Below are 13,388 nucleotides of genomic sequence, written 5' to 3' on the forward strand. Positions count from 1 at the left end.
ATGCACCCATAGATAACGAAAGTGCAACATAGAAAAACAAAAATGCACCATAAATAATTAAGTAATGTACCGATAAAATGCACAGCATTCTCCATAAATAAATATAAATGTTCCATAATAAATTAAAAATGTAGCGGTAAACCAAAAAAATTTCTAGTTAAAAATGAAACATTGTATCAATAAAAAATTAAATAAAACACCATAAACAAATAAGTTTGCTCCATAAAAAATAATAAAAATATCCATAAATAATGAACATTTGCTCCATAATTATACCATATTTGCTCCATAAAAAATTGAAATTGCACCATAAATATAATCAAATTGCACCATAAACAAATTGTAAATTTCACCACAAAGAATGTAAAAGCTACATAAATTTAATCTTATTGTACCATTGCTGCAGTGTCCAACGACATATAGTTTTAGGATGTGGATGGGATAATGTTAATATGAAAAGTAAGAAGAAAATAAACAGAAACCATGTACCGAAGCACGCATCTATGATAGAACGACTTAAAAGATGGAAACACTATGAATGCAATTTACCGGATAATCGCTTGCTGTTCGAACTCGCTAACGCTCACGGGATAACATCTCTGTTTGCATTATACCGGGCAAATTCATGGATTTGTGGATTACCTATAACCGAATCGACACAGTTACAACGCATCCACAGGCTACGCCGCATGTATTAAAAGAATCCGCATTTTGAAAGAAGGGTTAACCCTTGGAGTTTAGATAATATGTAATGTAAATATATTATATTTATTAATGATTTCAATTTGATCGGAAAAATTATCAAAAAATTAATCCATGTTTTATATAATTATAAAATAAACTAAGTATCCTGATAACAACTGACGTTCTTTTTATTAGATTCTTTTTAGATTATCAGGAGGAGCAGAAAACGGGTTTGGTGGTCTAGTGGCTACCGCTTCTGATTCGTATGCAGAAGGTCATGGGTTCAATCCCTGGCCCGTTCCTTTCATCCTACTTTATATATTTCTATCCACTTTCTCTCGCTCTTTCTTCTCTACATATACAACTAATGTATATTTATATGTTCATAGTCTTCACTAGAACCAGAAACGAATTGGAAAAAAGTCGTTTCCCTCATTTCCAACTTCTTCTCACAGCACAGTATATATAACGCCTACAAGTTATGCAACCAAAGCGTGCTGTGCCGCTTGACCTTATTCACCTTATTCACCACACAATCTATCACGAACACTATAAAAATAACCCCTATTCATGGATCGCATCCGTGCTGGTTGTGGGGATGCAGAGGTGATTCCGGTCTTTAGTAGCAACAACCAGCACACTAGAATGTTAGAACATTCCTTTCCCTTCCTAACTGACTATAAGGACGTGGCCGGCGCCGTTATTGATCAAGAATGTATGAGCTGCTTAAATTGCACTTTTAGAATAAGTGGAGTGTCCCAGCCCTTATTCATTTGGATCCCAGTGCAATTGGTACCAGCTCAGATCAATCACGGAGGAGCAACCATTGACATGTATAGTCAGATTTGATTTTTTTTTTAATTTAGGCAGAATTTTGCATTCTTTGAGGTAAAATTTATAGTTTGTTAATGGTGCAATTTGATGATATTTATGGTGCAATTTTAATTTTTTATGGAGCAAATATGGTATAGTTATGGAGCAAATGTTCATTATTTATGGATATTTTTATTATTTTTTATGGAGCAAACTTATTTGTTTATGGTGTTTTATTTAATTTTTTATTGATACAATGTTTCATTTTTAACTAGAAATTTTTTTGGTTTACCGCTACATTTTTAATTTATTATGGAACATTTCTATTTATTTATGGAGAAAGCTGTGCATTTTGTCGGTACATTGCTTAATTATTTATGGTGCATTTTGATTTTCCTATGGTGCATTTTGTAATTATTATGGCCACAATAACCTTTTACCAAAAAAATCAAATATGCAGCAAAACTGTTGAACGGGACCGTAATCGAATCTTATCCCCGTCAGTATGGTGATGAATTATAACTGTGAATTTACAAACTAAGCTATGAAAGACCCCGGTAAAGTAGATGAACATAAGACCTTTAAAAACATATGAAAAGACACAACGAGGATAACGGAGAAAATTATTTAAAATAACATAACATAATCTATGTCTTACAATCAATCTTCTTACAAAAGTAAAGTCAAACCCTTTGCCGCAACGATTTCAGGGTGCATACTACACATATTATGTATACATAGTAGTTTCTATACGAAATCATTGCTTCAAAGATTCTGTATATTGATGTACTAGACTCAGAAATCTAGTACGAACTTTTGCCCCACTGTCGAGGTTCCAACAATGCCCCTTTCTGCAAGAAGCACTAGTAGTTTATTGTTTATTCGAGTGTACCTCGCGAACTACTATTGAATAACAGTTCTCCGACATCGAAAGGTTATGAGATTCTTCTTTTTCCTGTTATTACAAATCTTATTCCAAAATGTTCAAAAATTATATCAAAACACCGAGAAATACATTTTTTCGCATTACTCTGCCAAACCATAACGAATTCGTTTCAATTTTTATTGACGAGTTGCTGACCTGATTATGTGTCGAACCCATACAGATTTGTTTGGGTTCTTAACTCGTGCTCAGAAAAAGACCCACTGCGAACTTTTGCCCCGCATTACTCTATGTTATCTCGAAAATTCCATGATAAATGGGAATGCATAATATCAATAAGGTGTGAAAGTTTGCATAATCTTGATGTCTTCATCCATTCACAAATTTTCTCAAATCATAGGAGGTAGAAATTATTGAACAGTCTTTCTAAATCCTGCACATTGTCCTCAGGCTAACTTTCCGCTATTTCGTTCCAATGACTAGTTCGAACAGTGGAGTCAATAAAAAAACCCAGATTTATCCACCTAGTGGTGATAGTGCCTTTCTCGTCAAATATGCACTCATGATCTTTCCGTCGACGCAATCAATCTTGCCTTAGAGTCAGTGATCAGCCCCAAATCTCTGTGCTTTGGTAATGGACGAGAAGGGGGAAATGCTCATAACAGCGATCTGGGACTGTACCACCTACGAATTTCTGAATCATGAGAATACTTTATTTAGAAAATCAAGAATTTTATCAAGGTCATCATCGAATTGAGGCACTTATTCCGACGTTATATTCAACGTATGGGCAGAGCTGAAAGTATCAGTCCTTTCAGTTGACTGCTTGACCGCCTCAACTGGAGGCTGATTCATACCAAGATGACAATTACTAGCCAGGATTAAACTTTTTCCACAGAACACTTTGACAAAGTTTTATCTGCACATTTTATGCTATATTTTATTATCATTGGTTGCAAAATTCATGTAGAATTTGTAATGTAGTAGTTTGAATTGCCAATGCTACAGAGGATAGACAAAATGATCGGGACAGGCAAAATTTTCACTTTTCAAAAAATATTCAACTAGCTGTAACTTTTCGAAAAGTGCATCGAATATTCTAAAATTTTCACTGTAAGTTCATCAACTAGTTGTATATCAGTTTTCCAATTTTGGAAAAGATCGGGCTATTCTCCACGAAGTTATAAAGATTCTTGGAAAAAGTAAAACTATTCGATAGCAAACTTTAAGCTGTTATATCTCCGGATTTAATAAACCGAATTCAATGAAATTTTGACCATTTATGTCTTATTTAATGAGCTATGAAAAACCGTTGACTTAACATAAAATTTTTAACACGGAAGACAATTATAACGATTACATTTTATTTATAATGAAACGCCAAATTATCCAAAACTTCAACATCGTTTCAAAATTCAAGATGCAAATTATAGTTCATTTAATTTCACTCTTATTGACTCATATATAAATGTGTTTTGAAAGAAAGTAACAAGATAGCCGCCAATAAATTGGAAAAGCAACGGAATACATATTAAAAAAAGACCAATTTGCTAAAAAATCGTGAAGAAAATAAAAGCGCTATAATTTTTTCTCTTGTTAAAAATTTTACGTTAAGTCAAATGTTTCCCAGAGTTCATTATCTAAGTCATAAATGGTCAAAATTTCATTGCATTCGGTTTATTAAATCCGGAGATATGACAGCTCAAAGTTGGCTATCGGATAATTTTACCTTTTTCAAAAATCTTTATAACTTCGTGGAAAATGGCCCGATCATTTACAATTTTGGACCTTTGATACACAACTAGTTGATTAACTTACAGTAAAAAATTGAGAATATTTGATGCACTTTTCGAAAAGTTACAGCTAGTTGATCATTTTTTGAAAAGTGAAAATTTTACCTGTCCCGATCATTTTGTCTATCCCCTGTATATCACATTCAAATATCAACCACATTACAGAGCTCGCCCTCCAGCCGCATCAAAATTTTGCGTAGTAATTTTAGACGCAAATAAAGATTTAAAAGAATGTTCCGGGTTGATGCGCTTAAATTTTAATTTTTTACATACAACGTTGATCCATCCTACTGTAAATTTACTTCTCAGGAATCTAAAATGGTGTGATTTGATGAGATCGCTTTAGTTTTTTTTTAGGTTTTTGGTTCTCTTACACATATCTATCGCTTGCATTCATTTAGTTCACTTTCGTAATTTCGCTAAAGCACCCAACGCTGCTTCTGCAACACCACCGGTAGCCTCTTATGGAATCTGAGTATATTTTGTATTGCTTACGAGACCCCCGGAAATGATTCCGTAACACTACCGGTATATTCAAATGTGATCTGAGTTTATGAAAACTGTTAACCAGGTTACCCGGAACTAAAAACACTACCGGTAGTAACTTCTGTGGACTGTGCCTATTTTCTTATCATCCATGCATCAGGTTACTGATAAAAAAGCGATTTGATGTACCGCATGCATGGGTTTGATTCACTTTTATGTATGTCCACTTCCAGTGGGACGCCCTTAACCGGTTCCGGAAAATTTACATGGCTCATTTTTTACATTTGACCAATTCCGGCGGGACACTTGAAACCGGTTGTGGAATACTATCGGTGGTCTCTAACGTAATCTGAGCTGGTTTTCTTGAAAACCTTTCATCAGCTTATCGGAAAAAACCGCGGTTTGATGAAGCGCATGCATGGAGTTGGGTTCCCTTCTACATTTGACCACATCCACAGGGACACCGGGAACCGATTCCAGGACACTACTAGTTTTCCCAAGCATGATCTGAGATATTTTTCCTTGGTAACCGTTCATCAGGATACCTTAAAAGCCATTTGATGTGTCGCGAATATTTTTTTTACATTCGGCTACTTTCAGCGAGATACCTCAAATCGATTCCGGAACACTATCAGTAGTTTCTTATGTGGGCATAGCTTATTTTCTTGCTGATCGTACAAGTTATTATCGAAAAGGCCATGATTTGATGTGTCGCATGTATGAATTAGGCCACTTCCGGCGGGACACCAGGAACCGGTTCCGGGATGCTACCGGTTTAGATATGATCTGAGACTATTTTCCTGCTTACCGTTCCTCAGGTTATAGAAAAAGCAGCGATTTGATGTGTCGCATGCATGGGTTTGGTTCACTTTTATATTTGGCAACTTCCGGCGGGATACCCGGAACCAGTTCCGGAACTCTCCCGGATCAGATATGGTCTGCGACTATTTTAATGTTTTCCATTCATCAGGTTACAGAAAAAGCGGTGATTTGATGTGTCGCATGCATGGATTTGTTTCACTTTTATATTTGGCCACTTCCGGTGAGACACCCGGAACCGGTTCTGCAACACTACCGTTACAGATATAGTCTGCGACTATTTTCCTATTTATCGTTCATCAGGTTATAGAAAAAGCTGCGATTTTATGTGTCGCATGCATGGGTTTGGTTCACTTTTATATTTGGCCACTTCCGGCGGGACACCCAGAACCGGTTCCGGAACACTACCGGTTCAGATATAATCTGCGACTATTTTCCTGCTTACCGTTCGTCAGATAATCGAAAATGCCGTGGTTAGATGGGTCGCATGCATGGGTTTGTCGCAATTTCATATCTGGCCCCTTCCTGGGGTACCGGTCCGGAACACCTAAATGGCCATAACTCCGGAACGGCTGGACCGATTCAAACCATTTTCAATAGGAAACAATGGGACAATATTCCGCGTCGATTGAAAATAAAGGCGTTGAAATCGGATGATATTTACTATCCATAAGTGAGGTGACCTTTTTGTACACATACACACATACACACGCACACACATACATACACACACACATACATACACACAGACATCATCTCAACTCGTCGAGCTGAGTCGATTGGTATATAAGACTTGGCCCTCCGGGGGTTCTATCAAAATTTCATTTTTGGAGTGAACATATAGCCTTTCGGTACACCTTGGTGTACGAGAAAGGCAAAAATCATCAGAAATTAGTATTAAAACTAGTATAATAAATATTTCAGGGAAACGGTCCGTTCGAGAAATCGTTCTTCGGGAAAACTTCATTCGGGGAATTGGTTTTCGGGGAAATGTCGTACCATCATAAAAAGTAGAACACTTTAGTTTGAAATTTCTAGCACATCTCTAAAATGTTTGTTGCTATAAACTTATTGTATATGTAATGTATAATTTCTACCGTTCTACGACCTCAACGTCATGTTTGGACGTCATTGGAAGAAGTGCTGAAATGTAATTTTGTCTCATCTAGCTTCAATCGCCTACAGCATTTTTCAGAAGCTAAATCTGCAAATATGATACAGTCAGGTCTTTTATTACGCGGTTTTCATTTACGCGGCCGCGTAAATGAAAACTCCATACAAAAAAAAAATCATCGTCTTATTTTTGCATGATTTGTCGAGAAAATGTGAGACTTTTTTTACGCTGTTTTTCGAATTTTGAACTGAGTTTTTTTTACGAGGTATGTATCCCCCGCTTAAAAAAAAACCTGACTGTACATAACAAAAAAAAAATGACCTGGCTGTATATGGCAAAGTTGTGCGGCTTGATCAGCCCTACAAGACTGTGACTTTCCAGTATTTTATATATTTAAGGTCAATGTTATTAAATATCTTCGAAAATGCGGATTGAAATTAGCTGTAGGCGATTAAATCTTGATAAATCGAAATGACATTTTCAGCGCTGCTTGGAGGAATCTATGGAGAAACCCCTGAAAAGCCCGGTTCCAAGCAGCAGACATGTCACCGAATAGTCACAGCGATATAGAAGTCACTGTTCTTCACTATGAAAAGGCTAGACAAACTTTGTGCTGCTGTGACTCTTCTCTAACATATGTGCTGCTTGGCGGAAGCAATTCTCGAAATAGAAACGGAAACTTATGATGAATCCTGGAAAGTATCTCAAAGAAAAACATCGTGAGGAATCGCGGAGAAATCTTCGAACAAATCACGATAATAATCCCTTTAAATCGTTTGTAAAAACAATACGTGTTGTGTCCGTTCTCGCATCGCGCACCGTGGGTTCAAATTAATATTTGAGATCTCAAAAGGAATGCTTACACATATGAAACTGACTTGCGATTCATGGCAGTATAGCCCTATCTAGCAAGAAAACGTTCCACTCAAGATCTTCTGGGTAGAGAGATATCAGAGAAACAAATTTATTTTACATAATCATATTCGCGGCCATAAGTAATTTTTGCAGCAGCGTTTGCCAGTTAGCCAGTTATGAAGTAAATTATATTTGGAAATTGTTGATATTTTTCGGTGATTATAAACACACTGAAACACGATTTATGACGTTTTGGCCTACTGTCTTTCAGCCATCATCAGATTTATGTAAATCGATGTTCCAGCCATCAGTGCAGTGTGGCTTTTTCACACTGGTGGCAGGAACATCGATTTACATAAATCCGATGATGGCTGAAAGACAGTAGGCCAAAACGTCATAAATCGTGTTTCAGTGTGTTTACAATCACCGAAAAATATCAACAATTTCCAAATATTAAAATCGACGGTGACCAAAACCCTTAAGTATGAAGAAAATTGTCCACCATTTTAAAAGTATAAATCTCAAGAGAAACTTCTCCAAGGACAGTATGCTGAAGTAAATTTTCTCAAATTATTACTGTTTTCCTATATAAATTAGAATATTCGTCGGATATAGGTTAAAATGACAGATTTTGATAGAAATATTGAGTAAGGCAGCAATCGAGAGTATATTCCAAAAAATCTAGTGATCGCAAAACAAATATCTATGAAGATAGACTCCCGGTCAGGACCCTATATCTCATTGTCTTTATAACTCGGGCCCTGATGAAACTGTATTCTTCTACTTTTAATTTGTATCTCTAGTCATCTAATACAATTTCTTTTTTATTTCTTTACAGGTAAGTAAATTGATCGATATGGGTATATCAAATTCATTGTTCGAAGACTACTTGTGAGAATCTGACATATACTATTTCAATTTTAATTGTAGAGCGAATGATCTGTAAAGTTTTGCTGTTGCAAAATATCTGAGCGTTTTCTGGTCCCTAACGGGCCCGAGCGATGTTTGTTCTGGCTGCTTTGCTGTTCGTGAGATACAAAGTCTCAGTTTTTCTTCTATATTGTTGGCTAACAACTAGATCGTATATTTGCTCATTGAAAGTAATAAAAAAGCACTAATGTTAAGCTACGTCAGCGAGAAAAAAGAGGAAAGGCAAAAAATACACGAAGCATCCCTTTGAGGTCGTTCATAAATCACGTGGACTTCTTGGAGGAGCGGGGGAATTGTTCAAAGTCTACGCAAATTTCAAAATTTTTGTATTGACAGAAGCCTACGAGGGGAGAGGGGAGTTTTGAGACAGTTAAAATTCGGTCTACGTGGCTTATGAACAGCCCCCTTTATATAATATAATATAATACTTCCACATTACTTTTTTATGTTAAAGTAGTGTTTTTTTCCCAAATATGAAAAAAAGACATGAATTCTACATGGTGCTTACTTGTGTATTTGTATCTAATTAGCGTATCACATTTCAATCAGTCAGCATTACATCTAATCGCCTCAATTGTACTTCTTCAGCTTGCTATAACTGTATCCCATTCCGTGGTAGCCACCTTCGAATCCTCCCATACCTCCTCCCATACCACCGCCCATTCCACCTCCCATACCTCCTCCGCCAATGTTCTTCACCTTAGCTTCGAAACCGTTCTTTCCGTCAGCGTAGTACTCAACGATACGCTTGCTTCCATCGGCCTCATCCAGGGTGTATTCTCCTTTGACGACATCACCATCGCGCATCTCCCATTGACTCTTGTGATCACCGGTGTGGAAGTCCTTAACTCCATATTCGTACTTGTACTTCGGATACGAATAGTAGTCCTCACCACCTTCCTTCCATCCTCCTCCCTGTAGTTGAAGAACACAGATTAGATACTGATTAGGATTGATTCTATACTGCAGCAACTTACCATTCCACCGCCCATTCCACCTCCCATGCCTCCTCCCATTTCCATGCCACCTCCGAATCCTCCCATTCCAAAGCCACCTCCGCCGCCGCCACCGCCGCCGCCCATTCCTCCCTGCATACCACCGTACCACTTGTACGGGATATGCTTCACTTCGCTGATGAATCCATGCTCCTCAAAGGCACACGTCACTGCCACCAGGGCTAATCCCGCCAAAACAAACTTTATCATTTTAGTTTAATGAAACCTGCTCGCTTCGGCACTGTTATCGATTAACTGATGTCCGTCCACCGTTTCCCTCGATATTTTATAACAGAACAAACAAAACGATTTCACCAAATCGTCCGTCACCGTTGCGTCGCCGTCGGTCGCAAAAAGTTCTGTCTGACCGATCATCCATCACCGTTTTCCAATAACTATATGTTGGCCGTTTTTCCTATTTTGCCACCCACCCAATGAAATGATGTGATGATGCAAGTCCATCCGCAAGGGCGTAGCTCATAATTTAACGATGGTTTTAACGGTCCGATTCGCGATGCTATCAAACGCAGGAAAGCGCAAAATTAGTGCGATCACTATCTTGGCATAACCACATAGCCGTGCATCCACCCACCACCTATGCATACAGCCTTTATGCAGTAAATTGGCTGGGGATTTTTTTTTTTAGTTTGGAATTGCTGGTTTATGCAGGTCAATGCAGTGCACTAGGTGGAACTTAGGGTGTGGCTTGTTTTTCCGAATCTTGGAGGAAATTTCGGAAGTTACTGTTTTGGTGGATCGAACTGTTATCTAATTCCATCGGTATCCTGTAACTTTATGAATTTTCGAAACATGTCCACTTTCATCAAAGAATAAAAATAGATATTCTTATTATTTGCTTTCATTGACCTGGAAGGATACTTACTCTGTAGCATGCACACTATAATTTTCTGGAAAGTGTTTTCGGATTTTGAATGTTATCATTGCTCGGTTTTCAGATTGACAACTGCAAATATGTTTTGTAGAAATTTTGAACACTAATCATATCAGTCGTTGGATTTCCAGGAGCCACCCTAACGCAACAACTGTATTCCAGCCTAGTGAGGCGTGACCCGATGTTATCACCTGCTCATAAAGCCGGCAATCGAATCGGCGATGACGACTAATTAAATTGATCAATACAATCACCCTGACGGCGGCGGGTCAAACCCGACAAACACTGTAATCAGTGAATGTCTACCGACCGTGGGAAAACCTCGTTATGTGGAAGGACTTTCGGCCCATTGCATTTCTAGAGAGGATGGAAAATAGATCCGTTTTTTGAACGAATAAGGCCAAATGCATGGAATATTTTGAATTGTTACTATAAAATGTTGCGCTCCTTTGAAGCAGGACATCAGTTGAGTTAGCTAAGTTCTCAGTAGAACATCACCAATAATTTCCAGTGTAGCACAATGATCAAGTCTACTGTGGTGGCGTTTGCCCTGTTGGGCGCTGCGTTGGCTTTCGATCACCATGGATTCATCAGCGAAGTGAAACATATCCCGTACAAGTGGTACGGCGGTATGCAAGGAGGAATGGGTGGCGGCGGCGGTGGTGGCGGCTTTGAAATGGGAGGAGGTATGGGAGGCGGAATGGGAGGATTCGGAGGAGGCTTTGGCATGGGCGGTGGTGGCGGCGGCGGAATGGTAAGTGACTCAAATTAGGGATCCTTCCTTAACAGTATCTTATCAGTTAACTGCATTTGCAGGGAGGAGGATGGAAGGAAGGTGGTGAGGACTACTATTCGTATCCCAAGTACAAGTACGAATATGGAGTCAAAGACATCCACACCGGAGATCACAAGAGCCAGTGGGAGATGCGCGATGGAGATATCGTCAAGGGAGAATACACCTTGGATGAAGCTGATGGAAGCAAACGTATCGTTGAATACTACGCTGACGGAAAGAATGGTTTCGAAGCTAAGGTGAAGAACATTGGCGGAGGAGGTATGGGAGGCGGCATGGGAGGTGGAATGGGAGGAGGTATGGGAGGATTCGAAGGTGGCTACCACGGAATGGGATACAGTTATAGCAAGCTGAAAAAGTACAACTAAGCAGACCAAGACTGATCATGCGAAGACTGGAAAGAAGAGATGAATAAATTATTATTATTTGTGAAACATTATATTAGCAGTTATCTATTTCAAACACTGATCACCATTATATTTATGTTCATCTTTTATGTTAACCCTTTGGAGCCGGAGGGGTAAATATGAGCCCGGCGATGAAACCGAGCATAACAAACGTATTCGAGACAAGCGAGGTTTCGGCAGTAGTGGCCAAACTTTCCGGCTCCAAAGGGCTAAACAACAATGGGGTGTAGTTGGCAGAAGAAGAGCAACAGTGTAATGAAGTCAAAGACACGTCCCGGTTATGGAAACCGCTCGAGATATAGGTATATATACAAGATAGATGATTGGCACAACTAGAGTAAGTGTGCCAGTTATCGCCATAGAGGTTCCCTATTTGGACATAGTGGAAATTTTGAAAGTTTTCAAGGTTTGAACTATTATGGAAGTTTCAAAAGCAAAATTTCAATTGTATCTTGTCATTGAAACTCTTGAAATGTTGTAAAATTGTAAACTATGACCAAATAGGGAACCACTATAACGATAACTGGTTCACAGTCGTTGACGTTTTGTGCCTTTATTGCTTACGATTTAGACTTTCACCAGTATAAAAATCACTAGTTTTTCATGAGTGGTTTCGTTCCAGGACTCTTCCAGGAATTTCTTCTGGTATAACCAGGGAGTTCTTGATGAGATTCTTCAAGGGTTCTTGTAGAAGTATATTCTGGGATTCCTAAAGAGGTCTGGAATTTTTCAAGAGCTCTTGCCAGGATTTTTCTCACGGGAGTTCTCCCGGGATTCTTCCAGAAATTATTTCCAAGATTTCTTCCATGATTCTTCCAATAATTTCTTATGTGGTTTGTTTATAAATATATTGTAGGATCCCTTTGAGATTTCCTTCTATGATTCCTCTGGAGGCTATATCTGAGATCTTTTTGGTGTTGCTTCGGATGTTCCCTCTGGCATCCTTCCAGGGTTCCTGCTGAAATTCCTTCTAGGACTCCAAAAAATTTCTTCGGGAATTCCTGAAGACTTTTCGGGAATCCTCCTGTAATATGAGGCAATCAATGAAGTACTAGATGGCAAGTAGTGAGCTGAATTTTTGTATTCTTCATTTCTGCATTTAAATCATGCAAACAGCGTGGGTATTACGATTTCTTGCCTAATTTGACGCTGTTTGAGCAACAGTTTGGGCAACTGTGTAGTTGAAGTTGCAAGAAATAAATAAAACAACAATACAGTTACCCAAACTTTTGCTCATACAGCATCAATTTAAGTAGGCCAGATTGCTACTCCGTGATTGACCAGAACAATCGAAATTGCACAAGGAACCAAAAAACGAAGCTTGGGAGTGGCTGCCACTCTCAATGTGCATTTTCGAGAATTTCAAACTTTATTAAGTCAATAACGGCAAGGAGTTTTCGTTAGTGGGGAGGGGAGTAAGTTACATGATCTGTGTTCACTTTGGTAAGTAATGTGATTCATTCAACCTTAATTGAAATCGAAACTCGTATTTATTATGACTAAAACATTACACATGCTGACACCGAAGATGACGAACCATTCAAATCATTTTTTCAATGCATATAGGAGTTTGAATTTAGAAATCATCAAATAGTTGTTTTAATATGGAACGAACTCACCGATAAAATTCCATCGTTGGCTCCAGTGCTGATGTGCTCCTAATCAAACGAGCAAACCAAAACCCACACACATGTCGGCACCCGGAATTTTTCCCCCGACCGACGAGCCTGAACAATCAGTTTCACAAAGTTTCGAAACATCTGAAAGAATTCCAGAATAAAACTAATAAAACAAAACCCGGAAGAGGTTCCAGAAAGAATCCCTGAAGAAGTTCCCGGAGAAGTTTCTGAAGGAATACTGGAAGAAGTTTTTGTAAGTATTTCAGGAGGAATTCCTGGAAAAACACCACAAAGATTTCCGGGAG

At 38.4% G+C, this 13,388-nt stretch overlaps 2 protein-coding genes across 2 annotated transcripts; one reads left to right on the forward strand and one right to left on the reverse strand.

The window, feature by feature from the left end:
• Nucleotides 1-7,880: 7,880 nt before the first annotated feature.
• On the reverse strand, nt 7,881-9,584 carry LOC109414379 (adult-specific cuticular protein ACP-20-like). Its single transcript, XM_019688189.3, has 2 exons — nt 9,355-9,584; nt 7,881-9,292 (listed from the first exon to the last, which is right to left on the reverse strand). The coding sequence occupies exons 1-2, from the start codon at nt 9,580-9,582 to the stop codon at nt 8,948-8,950; spliced, it is 573 nt and encodes a 190-aa protein (XP_019543734.2). The 5' UTR covers nt 9,583-9,584; the 3' UTR covers nt 7,881-8,947.
• A 1,200-nt stretch (nt 9,585-10,784) lies between these two features.
• Nucleotides 10,785-12,037, forward strand: LOC109414380 (uncharacterized). Its single transcript, XM_019688190.3, has 2 exons — nt 10,785-11,018; nt 11,081-12,037. Exons 1-2 carry the CDS (start codon nt 10,785-10,787, stop codon nt 11,423-11,425), a joined length of 579 nt encoding a protein of 192 aa, XP_019543735.3. The 3' UTR covers nt 11,426-12,037.
• Nucleotides 12,038-13,388: the final 1,351 nt, after the last annotated feature.

Source organism: Aedes albopictus, chromosome 2, assembly GCF_035046485.1.
Source record: "Aedes albopictus strain Foshan chromosome 2, AalbF5, whole genome shotgun sequence".
Lineage (NCBI taxonomy): Eukaryota > Metazoa > Arthropoda > Insecta > Diptera > Culicidae > Aedes > Aedes albopictus.

Bases quoted from the DNA above. Each gene is read 5' to 3' on its own strand.
- LOC109414379 (XM_019688189.3), bottom strand. From the start codon at position 9,582: ATGATAAAGTTTGTTTTGGCGGGATTAGCCCTGGTGGCAGTGACGTGT. The intron at 9,293-9,354 runs GTAAGTTGCTGC...CTTCAACTACAG, and splicing joins GTGGAATGGGCGGTGGAATG to GGAGGAGGATGGAAGGAAGG.
- LOC109414380 (XM_019688190.3), top strand. From the start codon at position 10,785: ATGATCAAGTCTACTGTGGTGGCGTTTGCCCTGTTGGGCGCTGCGTTG. The intron at 11,019-11,080 runs GTAAGTGACTCA...CTGCATTTGCAG, and splicing joins GTGGTGGCGGCGGCGGAATG to GGAGGAGGATGGAAGGAAGG.